At 46.4% G+C, this 13,616-nt stretch overlaps 1 protein-coding gene across 1 annotated transcript in view; it reads left to right on the plus strand.

The window, feature by feature from the left end:
• The window catches only part of LOC109890668 (aryl hydrocarbon receptor), a 72,070-nt gene that overhangs the window by 49,711 nt on the left and 8,743 nt on the right, over positions 1 to 13,616 (plus strand). The window contains exons 3-5 of the mRNA XM_020482639.2: positions 7,537 to 7,682; positions 10,938 to 11,027; positions 13,179 to 13,302. Coding sequence (XP_020338228.2) covers positions 7,537 to 7,682; positions 10,938 to 11,027; positions 13,179 to 13,302 — 360 coding nt within the window. The remainder of the gene's footprint in view (positions 1 to 7,536; positions 7,683 to 10,937; positions 11,028 to 13,178; positions 13,303 to 13,616) is intronic.

A 13,616-nucleotide genomic window follows, 5' to 3' on the forward strand; every position in this document is an offset into this window, starting at 1 on the left:
TTTCTTTCTTTCTTTCTTTCTTTCTTTCTTTCTTCCCTCCTTCCCCCTCTTTCGCTTCCTATTTGTTCTCCTCGTGTGTTTCTTTCGCTCACTGTTTCCTTCTTTCTCCCTAAATCTGAAGTCCTGCGCAAATGGAAAACAGCTCCGGGTTGGCCACAGAGGGCAGAGTCAGGACGTGGAGGCAGAGAGAAGCGGAGAGAAGTTCCAAGTAGACTGGGGGAGGCCCTCCCGAGTATTACAGAGGAGGTCCACTGAGCATGCCCCAACACGCCCACAACACAAAGCCTAGCCTACTAAAGCATTCCTGTAGTACAGAGTACTACACTTACTAGTATACAGTACACTAGTACAGTGTACTTGTCTTACTGTATATCATTATAACATTCTTTCTAACTCAGTAACACATTGGCACTGTTTTGGAGTTGTTTTTTTGTTTGTTGCTAGTGTGAACTGTTGAAAATGACTTTTGAAATTAACTGATTTATGACCAGAAAGAAAGTTGCTCGGGAACTGAAGAGTTTACAAACCAATGTGTGCTTAGCTTAGACCCCGAGGAAATCAATCGGCCGTAGCCTACATTGTATTTCACGCATTTCACAATCTCTAACATAGCTCAGTCGCACGAACAGAGAAAAGGGTGGGAAGAAAAGGTCGCAGATGCCTTATGTGAAATTGCAGAGTGCATAAAATCTACCTGTAGCGTTATGTTTTGCTGTAAATCATGTTAAACATAGGAGCCGAGCGCGCCATGAGAGAAATTACAACTTTTTGGCACTGCTCAGAAAAAAAAACTCCAGAGTTGAGAAACGAACAAGTCGTTATTTAGAAGTACATGTTTATACATCCCACACACTGGAGCTCTCCTCTCTCTCCCTGGGCTTTGAGCGTACCATCGGGGCAGAACCTCACAGGCCGCACACACATACATACACACGTACACAATCCTCTGTCTCATGTTGTGCACAGTACTTCACTTAAACGGCTACGAAAATGACATGCAAAACAATTACGTTTGTTGTATTGTCGATTTTCTCCCAGTTTGAGTCAAGAGGTCGACAACAGGATACGGACCCTTTGTGTGGGTCTCTCGTTACCCCTGACTGGTCTTGGTATTGTAGTCCACCCACAGTGAGTGCTAAGGGCACTATCACACATTGGTTTACCTATGATGTGTATGAAGTTTTTTATGTTTAGGGCAGCAAGTGGGAGGGAGTCATTAGTGCCAAACACCATTTACACACAAAAACGAGAGCAAAGAAAATACCAGTTTGTTAGCTAATAGGGTTCAGGTGCTGTCAAGGATGCAGTCTCGCTCTGCACGCGATGGTCATTAACTAGACAACCATACAAGAGCAAGAACAGATAGGGGAGGATGGGCTTCCCTCTCTTTCTCTCTCTCTCTCTCTCCCACCTCCCTCTCCCTCTCTTACCCCGTCTCTCTTTCCTCTTTTTATCTCCTCCCAGTCGCTCTTCTCCCTCTATTACCCCCTCTCTCTCCTCCTGCTTTCTCTCCTCTCCCTCTCTTCCCCCTCCCTCGCTCACCTCTCCCTCGCCCTCTCCTCCCTCGCTCTCTCCTCCAGTGTAAAGAGTATGAATCATGGCTCCCTGGCTCTGTCTGGGAAACATCAGCCGTTAGAAGGGGGATGAGCTAGTCACACGGCAGTCGGTGTGTGTTCCTATACTATACACCAGAGTTGGAGGGAGGGAGGTAAAAGAGGGAAGGAAAGAGTAAGTGAAAGAGGGAGCTGGAGGCGTGGTAAAGAGGGAGGTAGAGAGGGGGTGAAAGAGGGATGGAGGTAGAGAGGTACAGTACAACACAGCTGAACTGCACTATAGGTGGCTTGTATGGGGATGTATTTGTTTGTATTTGGTTGAACATTTCCACTTCGGTGTGACAGGAAGCCGTTTATATTGGGTGTCATTATTCTGTCTGTATTGTAGCAGTCCAAGAGAGGCCCTGCTCTGTAGTGATTAGATGTGTGTGCTTTCAGAGACACTTCTGTATACCGGTTGAACATCTGCAAGCTTATTATATAATTCACACACACACACACAGCATTTTACCCTTTAACCTTTTGGCAGGTAGCTCGAACCTGGTCATTCACACACATACCCACACACGCACACACACACACAAACATACATACAAACTACTGTCGCCTAAGCACGTCCTCAACAAGGCATACAGAATCATCCTTCCACCGCCTGATGACATTACAGTGAGACAACAAATAAAGACAGTTTGTCTGTGTCCTAAATAGCATCTAATTCATTATATATAATGTACTACTTTTGACCTTGGTAGGCTACTTGTTGATGGAGTAGACTACTTGTTGATTGGGTAGACTACATATCCCATTACTGTCACCCTGAGATTATATATATATATAGACCATGCTCATCCATTAGGTGCCCAGACCATCCCTGGCTCCCTGACTCCCTGGCTCCCTGACTCCCTGGCTCCCTGACTCCCTGACTCCCTGGCTCCCTGACTCTCTGACACCCTGGCTCCCTGACTCCCTGGCTCCCTGACTCCCTGGCTCCCTGACTCCCTGGCTCCCTGACTCCCTGGCTCCCTGACTCCCTGGCTCCCTGACTCCCTGGCTCCCTGACTCCCTGACTCCCTGGCTCCCTGACTCTCTGACACCCTGGCTCCCTGACTCCCTGGCTCCCTGACTCCCTGGATCCCTGACTCTCTGGATCCCTGACTCCCTGACTCTCTGGTTCCCTGACTCCCGGACTCTCTAACTCCCTGACTCCCTGGATCCCTGACTCCCTGACACTCTGGTTCCCTGACTCCCGGACTCTCTAACTCCCTGACTCCCTGGATCCCTGACTCTCTGACTCCCTGGCTCTCTGACTCTCTCGCTGACTCTCTCTCTCTCTGAGTAGATCTGGTTATAGCGGTGTGTGGGTAGATTGTATTCCCCTTGAAATTAGAGACCTTTTATGGTTCTGTTTGGTTCTACAGGAGACTGACTGGTGGGTTGACCTTCTAATACTAAAATAATGATGAGACTAGACTGCTAACCTCTGCCCAGTGTGGACAGCTGTGGTCGGCTGACCGGCTGCCCGCCCTGGGGTGTTGAGGTGGGGGTGGGGGTTGGTGTGTGTGTGTGTGTGTGTGTGCGCGCGACTCTGTCTTACACTCTCTACTCTCTCTTCATCACTAGGTTGAGTAGCGATGGCTTGAATGTGAGAGTGCCAACGTTGTGGTTTTGAAGGGATATGTTGCCATTTCCCTAGTATTGGAAGCATTCAAAAGAAAATATCAATGGAATATTTTGTTTTGAAGTAAAAATGACAAGAAATGATGACGAGCGTAGAAGGCGTACAAAGTGCATAGAAGGCATACGATGGTCGGTGACAGGCGATCATTAGGAAAGAAGAACTGGAGCTAGATGACTCCAAAGCCTCTGATCATAGGCTACTCTCCATAATGTACACTGGCAGCAGTAGGAATATCATTTGAATGGTAATTCAGTCCTGATGGATTGAGTTCCGCGGGCCGGGGCAGAGCTCCCGCTGTACAGTCCTACACTGACCAAACCACTTCAGACCATTCTCATTTTTAAAACTTGGTGACTCCTGTCCATTTCCAGCTCTCGGGGCTACAGTCAGCCAGTCAGTCAGGAGAGAATAGAGGAATGTGGTGTTGCTTTTGCTGCTATCTGACCGTCCAAGTGGCAATTTTGCGGCCTGGTCTGTTTTCCTCGTTTGGCCTCCCCTCTGCGGAGGCCTGAGTGTGTGTGTGTGTGTGTGTGTGTGTGTGTGTGTGTGTGTGTGGACCGGGCTGAGCCAGCCCTGCCAGTCATTCCTTTGCTGTGTAGTCAAAGCTTCACGTCAGTTTCGAGGTTAACCCCACAGACCAGGCCACAGATTTTCTGATAGGGAAGTCGAAGCTCGTTTGACTGGTTAAACCCAGTGAACTGCTCCAAGGGTTTGGTTTGGTCTCTGTGCTCCAGTAACAGCAGCAGGATAACAGCACCACAACACATCTAGTCCTGCCAGGGTTGGCTCCCTTTACGTGGGACAGGCAACTGCTATATTGGATTCTGGGCCCGTATTCATAAAGCATCTCAGAGTGCTTTATATATAATCATATTCATTATGATCTAAGAGGAAACATTAAGCATAATCAGCACTCTGATGCTGAGACTCTGTGAATATGAACCCTGGCCCATATTCTCTCTAGTTGGTTCACTGAATTAAACAGCAGTCTCCCTGGTTCACACGCCAGATACACATCATATATATGCCATTTAGCAGACATTTTTATCAAAAGTGAATGCTTGCATACATTTTACGTACCATGCTCCCAGGAATCAAACCCACTGTTCTGGCATTGCAAGTGTCACGCTCTACCAGCTGAGCTATAGGGCCACAGTCATGACCCAGTCATGAGCCCTCATTGTCAGCCCAAATAGAAACACTGTCTTCTCTTCCTCCCTTAGTCATTACTGGAACAAACATGGGAAAGTAACCATACCACATAACCACATACTGTACATGTCTGCCAAACCCTGAAACGGTGCTCTCTCTCTCTCTTCCTCCCGCCCCTCTCTCTCTCTTTATTTTTTTCTCTTTCTCTCTCTCTCTTGTTCGCTCTCTCTCCATCCTAACCCTGATGTATGCTACGTAGTTAAGTACTCTGCAATTTACTGGGCCATATCAATAGTCCATCGTCCTTTTAAATGGTTTGCCTTTGACTTTGCATTTCCTCCAAAATTATCTCCCAACATCTGTGTCCTGTGGGAAAGGTATTTTGGGGTTTTGTTGCTGGAAAGAAACACTGTTGTTGTTGTTCTTCTCTCTCTGTCTCTCTCTCTCTCTGTCTCTCTCTCTCTCTCTCTCTCTCTCTCTCTCTCTCTCTCTCTCTCTCTCTATCTCTCTCTCTCTCTCTCTCTCTCTCTCTCACTCGCTCGCTCTCGATTTCTCTCTCTCGCTCTCGCTCTCGCTCTCTCACTCACTCGCTCTCTCTCGATTTCTCTCCCTTTCTTTTTTCTATATTCTTCTTCTTGTGATACAGAGGGCTTGATAACGGCTGAGGATCCAGAAATAGCATTAACTGCAGCCTGTAGCTCACAACACACACAGGAAATGACTGGGCGCCCCACCCAGCCTGCAGCCGACCGTACCTCAGGGGCAGAGCTTGCTCCAGGCTAGCCTGTACAGCAACCACACACTCTAGCCAACTCCATTGTAAACTATAGCAGTCAGCCAAACCGTACCTCAGAGCCAGGGTTAGCTCTGTGATATAGCCTAATGTTTGCCTGGCTACCCAGACTCCTTTCACGCCCACAGACATTAGTTTCTTCTCCGCAATGAGTCTGGATCTGAGTACCTCCCCGACCCTTCTTTCGAATGCGAAACATATTCGGGGCTGTGTGATTGGTCCAGAAATTGATAGGTTGGGCCAGAGGCAGAACACACGTGGTAAACCACTAGCTTTGATACTCTGATTGGTTTGAGACGATCCAATCACTGTTGACTTTGTCTTGTGTACAACACCCCTCGTTCCCCTCGTCACCACAGACGATGAAAGTATGTAGTGAACGACAGAGCAGCGTAAGAATTCAGTGTGAATTGTCAGGCAAGCCTAATGTAGCCTACAGCAGCCAATCTCCCAAGCTAGCTCTGTTCTAGCCAGTGTACAGCAGCCACCCTCTCTAGCTAGCTCTGGGCTAGCCAATGTACAGCAGCCACTCTGTCTAGTTAGTTCTGGGCTAGCCAATGTACAGCAGCCACTCTCTCTAGCTAGCTCTGGGCTAGCCAATGTACAGCAAGCCACACACTCCCATTGCAATTGGGAAACGTATAGACTTATAGCAAGGTACTTTGAGAGTCACTTATCTCTGTGATTGAAAGAATTTGTGTTGGTGAAGCAGCCCCCAGCCAGCCCAGCCAGACCCAGCCCAGCCAGGCCAAACCAGCCCAGCCAGGCCCAACCAGCCCCAACCAGCCCAGCCAGGCCCAGACCAAGCTGTAGTTCAGGCTGAGCAACATGCTTTATTGATTTAAGATCTGTGGTGAAGGAAGAGAAAGCCCCCGGCTCTTCCAGCCCTCATCAGAAGTGGCTGAGCACAGTGGGTGTGTTGTGTCCAGCCGGGTATGAGGGTCGAGGGGAGGCTGCGAGTGGGAACAAGGAGGCTCTTGTTCTGGTCTGAAGCTACACACGGGAAAGGGGAAGGGGAGAGACGGGAAAGGGGAGAGCTCTACGGTTCAGTCTGGACTGGAGTCTGGTGGAGTCAGTCACCAGTGTGTCCGACTCCAGTATGTACAGCTATTTGTCACTGTCTGTCTCCTCCGTTTGTTTGTCTCCTTCTCTGTCACTCTGTCTTTGTCTGTCAGCCTCTCTCTTCCTCTCTCTCTCTCTCTCTCTCTCTCGTCTCGCATTCTCTCCCCTTTTCTCTTTCTTTCTCTATCTGACCTATTTTAAGAAGACCACCTTTGAGATATTAGACTAATGGACAGAAATAGTCGTAGCTCATCCGGCAATTCTGAAAAGAATTGGCTATGTTTTTTTCCCCGCAAACATACTTGGTGTCTGCTGCTCTGCTTTTAGGGGACACACATATAGATTAGAGGCCTTTGGACATCTGGAGTATGTCTCAAGTCTCCAGTTGAAACATATGACGTACACGCCCGCACTTAGTCCCCTATGAGCCTCGCTCGCTGTCAGGGCTTCTCCTGGGGACGAAAACAAATGAACAAGGGAAGGAGAAAATGGAGTTATACAAATTGGGAGGGAGGTCTTATAATCCCATCTATTAAGTCTGAAGTCAAAGTTAAGTCCCAAATGAGCCCAAAGCCAATCCTGGCTGACACACAGACACATGCAAGCAAGCGCATGCACACAGACCATATGTTTTACTATCCTTGTGGGGACCCAAAATGTATTTACATTCAAAATCATATTTTTCCTAAACCTAACCCGAACCTTAACTCCACCTTTAACCCCTAACCCTAATTCTAGACCCTAAACCAAACCCTTTAACTAAGCTTGAAATAGCCTTAGCTCTCGTGGGGACTGTCTTTTACAATCCTTTACTCTCCTTGTGGTGACCTTTGAAGATTTCTGGTACCTTGAATAGTAATACAAGCCCAGACACACACACACACACACACACACACACACACACACACACACACACACACACACACACACATACACACATACACACATACACACATACATACATACATACATACATACATACATACATACATACATACAAACACACACATATACACACACAACAACAACAACAGCAGGGGTTGGAGAGAGGGAGTGTGGCTGTGTGCGTATATATGTATGTGTGTGCGTGCGTGTGTGTGTGTCTGGGCTTGTATTACCATCCTCATTGGTTTGGAAAAATAATAAGAGAAAGAGTTGCAGACGTTAGCAGAGAGCATGTCAACAAAATATTTGGGAAGTCAGTTCCATGCTGCTTTCTCCCACTGTCCGGATGCGTGTTGCTTTCAGGATTGCGTGCCGGTGTGAAGTTATGTTTCTCTCTCTGTTCTGTTTTGCAGCGACCATGAAGAAAGGCAGTCCAGGGTGGGGGGTGGAGAGAGCGGTGGGGTTCGGAGGGAATGGACCGATCACTCTAGCGAAGAGCACAACTGCTACAACCTCTGTGGATGCGGTCACGTTTTCCGAGGGAAACCTCCTGCTCCAGGTATACAGTGTGTCTACTGTATGTTTACAGTGTCTGTCTGCCTGCCTGCCTGTCTGTCTGTCTCTCCCCCCAGCCCTAGGCCTCTCTCTCTCTCTCTCTGTCCCTCTGGGGTTTACCTGAGGAAGCTTAGCTGACGTGAGGGGCAAGCACCGACCTGTCCCCCAGCTCACACACACTATATGACGGTTCTCATACCCATCTACATGTAAAGAAACCAACCTCACTCCTTCCCCTCCAGTTATACGAGAAGCTATTTTTTTACGTCTTGACATGACCGAAACTCCTCCACCTTGCAGAGAGTTAGGGATTACTGTCTCACGTTATCAGCCCAAATATCACACATACTGTATACCATAGATATAGAACCCCTGTATACAGTCTCCAACAAATATGCCCGATTATAAACTCTTTGATATTTCGACAACCTCCATAGAATGATAACCTCTCGCACATGTATGTTCAATGCCATCAAAGGAGGGAAAAAGAGGAAGCGGAGAGTCATCTTCCTGGAGTAAACAGAGTCCCTGCACTCCTGACTAAATCCTGAGTTTGACTCTCTCATTTCATTACCCGTGGGGCAATGCCTCTGACAGCACTGTCCCATTTCTCATAATGCTAGCAGTATTAGCGTGCTGTCCCATTTCTCAGTGAGGGCTATGCTAGTTCTCATTAGCATTAGCTTTATTGCTAAAGATAACCATCGCCATCTCCAGGGAGGTCTCAACGCGGACCACACACAGCACTATTCTCTCCAGTAGGGACTGGTCTAATGGAGGATGGTGCTAGACTGATTTATGACTGATTCTCTGCCTTGATAGTTTGGTAGTGCTGGGCAGTTTGTAGTTTAGTCTTAACTGTCTTCCCCAGTCGCTGTCCTGGTGACTACAGCGTTTGTTCTCTCCACACAGAACAAACGCTGCTCTTAAGAGACACAATTGTGTGTTGTATTATTTTTTTGTAGGCCTAAACACCAGACAAAGATTAATGGGGATAGTTTTTTCACTGTGTTTCACTATGTGGTTGATTCACCATGCAGAAAACTTGTTCAGTGCAATCTGGGAGCATATATCGTGAAGATGTTACAAACCACGTTATCGTCTTGTTGTCCTGTAGTCTTTTTTCTGGAAATAATTAGAGTAGGTGGGTTAGAATCACTCACTATTAATTACCCTCAAACACACACACAGTGGTGTAAAGTACTTAAGTAAAACATACTTTAAAGCACTACTTAAGTAGTTTTTTTAGGTATCTGTACTTTACTTTACTATTTATATTTTTGACAACTTTTACTTTTACTTCACTACATCCCTAAAGAAAATATAGTACTTTTTACTTCATACATTTTCCCTGACACCCAAAAGTAGTCATTACATTTTTAATGCTTAGCAGAATAGGAAAATGGTCCAATTCACACACTTATCAGGTGAGCATCCCTGGTCATCCCTACTGCCTCTGATCTGGAGAGCTCCCTAAACACAAATGCTTTGTTTGTAACACAAATGCTTCATTTGTAAAAATGTTTTTACCTTTAACCTTAATTTAACTAGGTAAGTCAGTTACAAAAAATCTCTTATTTACAATGACGGCCTACACCGGCCAAACCAAGACCACACTGGGGGGGAAATTGTGCGCCGCCGCCCTATGGGACTCCCAATCACAGCTGGGTGTGATATAGCCTGGATTTGAAACAGGGACTGTAGTGACACCTCTTGCACTGAAATGCAGTACCTTAGACCACTGTGCCACTCGGGAGCCCCGGAGAGACTCAATGATGTCTGGTTTGCTTAATATAAGCAATTTGAAATTACTTGTACTTTAGATACTTAAGTATATTTTTGCAATTACATGTACTTTTGATACTTGAGTATATTTAAAGCCAGACTTTTACTCAAGTAGTTCCATTTTACTTGAGTCATTTTCCATTAAGGTATCTTTCACGTTTACTCAACTATGACAATTGGGTACTTTTTCCACCACTGCACACACACACAAATACTTTGGCCTGTATTCCTAAACCTGTTAGCTAATGTCTGTGTTTTAAATGCTGAAAACTTGCAGCAGCTTCCAGTAAATCCAGATATTGTGATTTATTGTGATACCAAAATGCAGGACCTCTCGCACACTCTGTCTGTCTGTCTGTCTGTCTGTCTGTCTGTCTGTCTGTCTGTCTGTCTGTCTGTCTGTCTGTCTGTCTGTCTGTCTGTCTGTCTGTCTGTCTGTCTGTCTGTCTGTCTGTCTGTCTGTCTGTCTGTCTGTCTGTCTGTCTGTCTGTCTGTCTGTCTGTCTGTCTGTCTGTCTGTCTCTCACACACACACACTCTGTCTGTCTGTCTGTCTGTCTGTCTGTCTGTCTGTCTGTCTGTCTGTCTGTCTGTCTGTCTGTCTGTCTGTCTGTCTGTCTGTCTGTCTGTCTGTCTGTCTGTCTGTCTGTCTGTCTCTCTCACACACACACACTCTGTCTGTCTGTCTGTCTGTCTGTCTGTCTGTCTGTCTGTCTGTCTGTCTGTCTGTCTGTCTGTCTGTCTGTCTGTCTGTCTGTCTGTCTGTCTGTCTGTCTGTCTGTCTGTCTGTCTCTCACACACACACTGCCTGTCTGTCTGTCTCTCTCGCTCTCTCTCACACACACACACACACTGTCTGTCTGTCTGTCTGTCTGTCTGTCTGTCTGTCTGTCTGTCTGTCTGTCTGTCTGTCTGTCTGTCTGTCTGTCTGTCTGTCTGTCTGTCTGTCTGTCTGTCTGTCTGTCTGTCTGTCTGTCTGTCTGTCTGTCTCTCTCTCTCTCTCTCTCTCTCTCTCTCTCTCTCACACACACTCTGGTGGTCTATTGTTTACAAGGTCCAGGATCCTGTGCGTGACAAGAAGCTATATTCCCCCCTGCTCCGTTGTATTGTCACATTTAACACCTGAACAAAGGAATGGCTAATTACATGGGATGTTTACCCAAACCTGAACAAACACATAGACACACACACACCATGGCTACTTCTCCCTTCTTCAACAGCCGACCAGAATTCCTCCTCTAATTTAATTTGACTCGCTTATTGCCCCTTATCATTCACTACGTCATGGAATTCATTCTTCTTTCTTTCAGTTTAAGTTTATTTGCCCATCTTCATGTCAAATAACGAAGTGTGTCTTGTTTGACGTGTGAAGTATGAACATATGTTAACTTCATAATAATATAATACTATTAATTTCATAAATAGTAAGTTCATAGTGTTTATTTTTGTCTGACTGTGCCTCTCTGTGTCTCTAGGCCCTGAACGGCTTTGTGCTGGTGGTCACGGCGGAGGGATACGTGTTCTACTCCTCTCCTACTGTTCAGGACTACCTAGGCTTCCACCAGGTAAAATAGGGCCTTTTGATCCATGTTGACTGACACACAGACAGTGCACCCACATCATGCATATACTGCTTATAAATGTGTTATGTATGGGTTATTCAGGTTTTATGAGGACCCTATGTAGCTACATTTCAAGTCACCTCATAGCAGCCGCATCACCTAGCTAGCTGATGGTATCATACCTGTCACCTCATAGCAGCCGCATCACCTAGCTAGCTGATGGTATCATACCTGTCACCTCATAGTAGCCGTATCACCTAGCTAGCTGATGGTATCATACCTGTCAGCTTATAGCAGCCCATATCACCTAGCTAGCTGATGGTATCATACCTGTCACCTCATAGCAGCCGCATCACCTAGCTAGCTGATGGTATCCAACATGTCAGCTTATAGCAGCCGCATCACCTATCTAGCTGATGGTATCAAACATGTCACCTCATAGTAGCCGTATCACCTAGCTAGCTAATGGTATCATACCTGTCACCTCATAGTAGCCGTATCACCTAGCTAGCTAATGGTAACTTACACGTCAGCTAATGGCAGCCGTATCACCTAGCTAGCTAATGGTATCATACCTGTCACCTCATAGTAGCCGTATCACCTAGCTAGCTAATGGTATCATACATGTCAGCTTATTGCAGCCGTATCACCTAGCTAGCTAATGGTATCATACATGTCAGCTTATTGCAGCCGTATCACCTAGCTAGCTAATGGTATCATACATGTCAGCTTATTGCAGCCGTATCACCTAGCTAGCTAATGGTATCATACATGTCAGCTTATTGCAGCCGTATCACCTAGCTAGCTAATGGTATCATACCTGTCACCTCATAGCAGCCCATATCAACTACCTACATTAAAGATAAATGTCAGTATTGTCACAGTTGAATAATTTGCTGGCCAGTTGACCTTGTTGGACATTCTAATGTTACGCCTCAACTTTGATCATCCCTATAGCATATCAGTCATATCTGAAGTAGCAAGGCTATAATCGGAAGCAGAAGTGCATGGAGTTGAGATTCATATGCCCTCGGCTCGCTTTCCCATCACAGACATTTATACAGACCACGTTTAAATGGATGTGTTTATAAGTCAGAAATTCATCGACAAACAAACTCCAAACTCTCGTTCCGTGCGTACACACACATCATTCCCAGAGAGAGACCTTGACTGAGGCCAAGTACACGTTTTTAGGGAGCCTAAGGGAGAAAAGGGAACAGAGAACGAGCATCTAATCACATAGCTCTCTCTCCGTCAAGACCTACGTTCCCGGCGTTTTTTTCATGGCGGAGCCATTAATGGATCGAAGGGAATGAGAAAACACATGAGTCATGTGTGCTGGGAACAATAAAGTGTAGCGTGACTGCCGCTTGGCACATTGGGCCCAGAAGCACTGCTTGCCCTCTGTGCAACACGATGCATGAACCCGGGTCATTGGCCCATACACACACTTAACAGTACACACACACACACACACATTTACAGCCAGGGTTGAACGTAAAGGCGGTCCGGTATGGCATCCCGGTAAAATTCTATGATTAGGCCCATAAGCGTGTGCACACATAGGACGTCCCGTACTGGGAAGAAATTAAGCATACGTTCACCCCTGTTTACAGTGCACACACACACACACACACACACACACACACACACACACACACACACACACACACACACACACTCACACACACACACACACACACACACACACACACACACGGTGCATGGCCAGGTCACCAGCCTAAAGACAGACGTTACACTGCAGGAGAGAGGCTCTAATGAATATGTTTTTTAATATGTTGATGACTCATGCTCCAAACAACAACACACACGTACGCACACACACCCACAGAGAGTCCTCTTGGAATATGGAGGTTGTTTGTGCCTCTGCACCTGGTGAGCTTTGCTCTTTAACGAGAGATGTACAACCCATCCCACTCCTTTCCCCTTCCCACAAAACATTGAATGAAGCAGACGGTGGAGTATTATGGCTTCCAAACCACTGGAGGGCAGCACCTGTTAGTTCGTATTATCAGGAGACATTTGGAAATGACTGAATCTCATGCATTTCATATATTCCTCTGGACTCTGTACTGTAGCTGCTGTATATCATCTTTTACACTCTTGTCTCCCTCTTTGTCCTGTCTCCCACAGTCAGATGTGGTTCACCAGAGTGTGTTTGAGTTGATCCACACGGACGACAGGGCCTTGTTCAGACGTCAGCTCCACTTCGCCCTTAACCCCAACCAGTTTGATACAGAGCCAGGGAAAACAGAGAGTGAGTAATGCACTATGTTAGTACTCCAGTCTGCTATGTTAGTACTCACACCCTGGTTTTTTCCGACTGCCTAATCAGAGGTGTCGAACTCATTCCACGGAGGGCCGAGTGTCAGCGGGTTTTGGGTTTTTCCTTTCAATTAAGACCGAGACAACCAGGTGAAGGGAGTTCCTTACTAATTAGTGACCTTAATTCAGCAATAACGTACAAGGACGGACACTCGGCCCTCCGTGGAATGACTTTGACACGTGGACTAAGCCAACCTTTGTGGAAAGATTTGATTTTGCTTGAAAAAGCGTTTTGTATAGTTAGCT

Source organism: Oncorhynchus kisutch, linkage group LG16, assembly GCF_002021735.2.
Source record: "Oncorhynchus kisutch isolate 150728-3 linkage group LG16, Okis_V2, whole genome shotgun sequence".
In the NCBI taxonomy this organism is placed as follows: domain Eukaryota; kingdom Metazoa; phylum Chordata; class Actinopteri; order Salmoniformes; family Salmonidae; genus Oncorhynchus; species Oncorhynchus kisutch.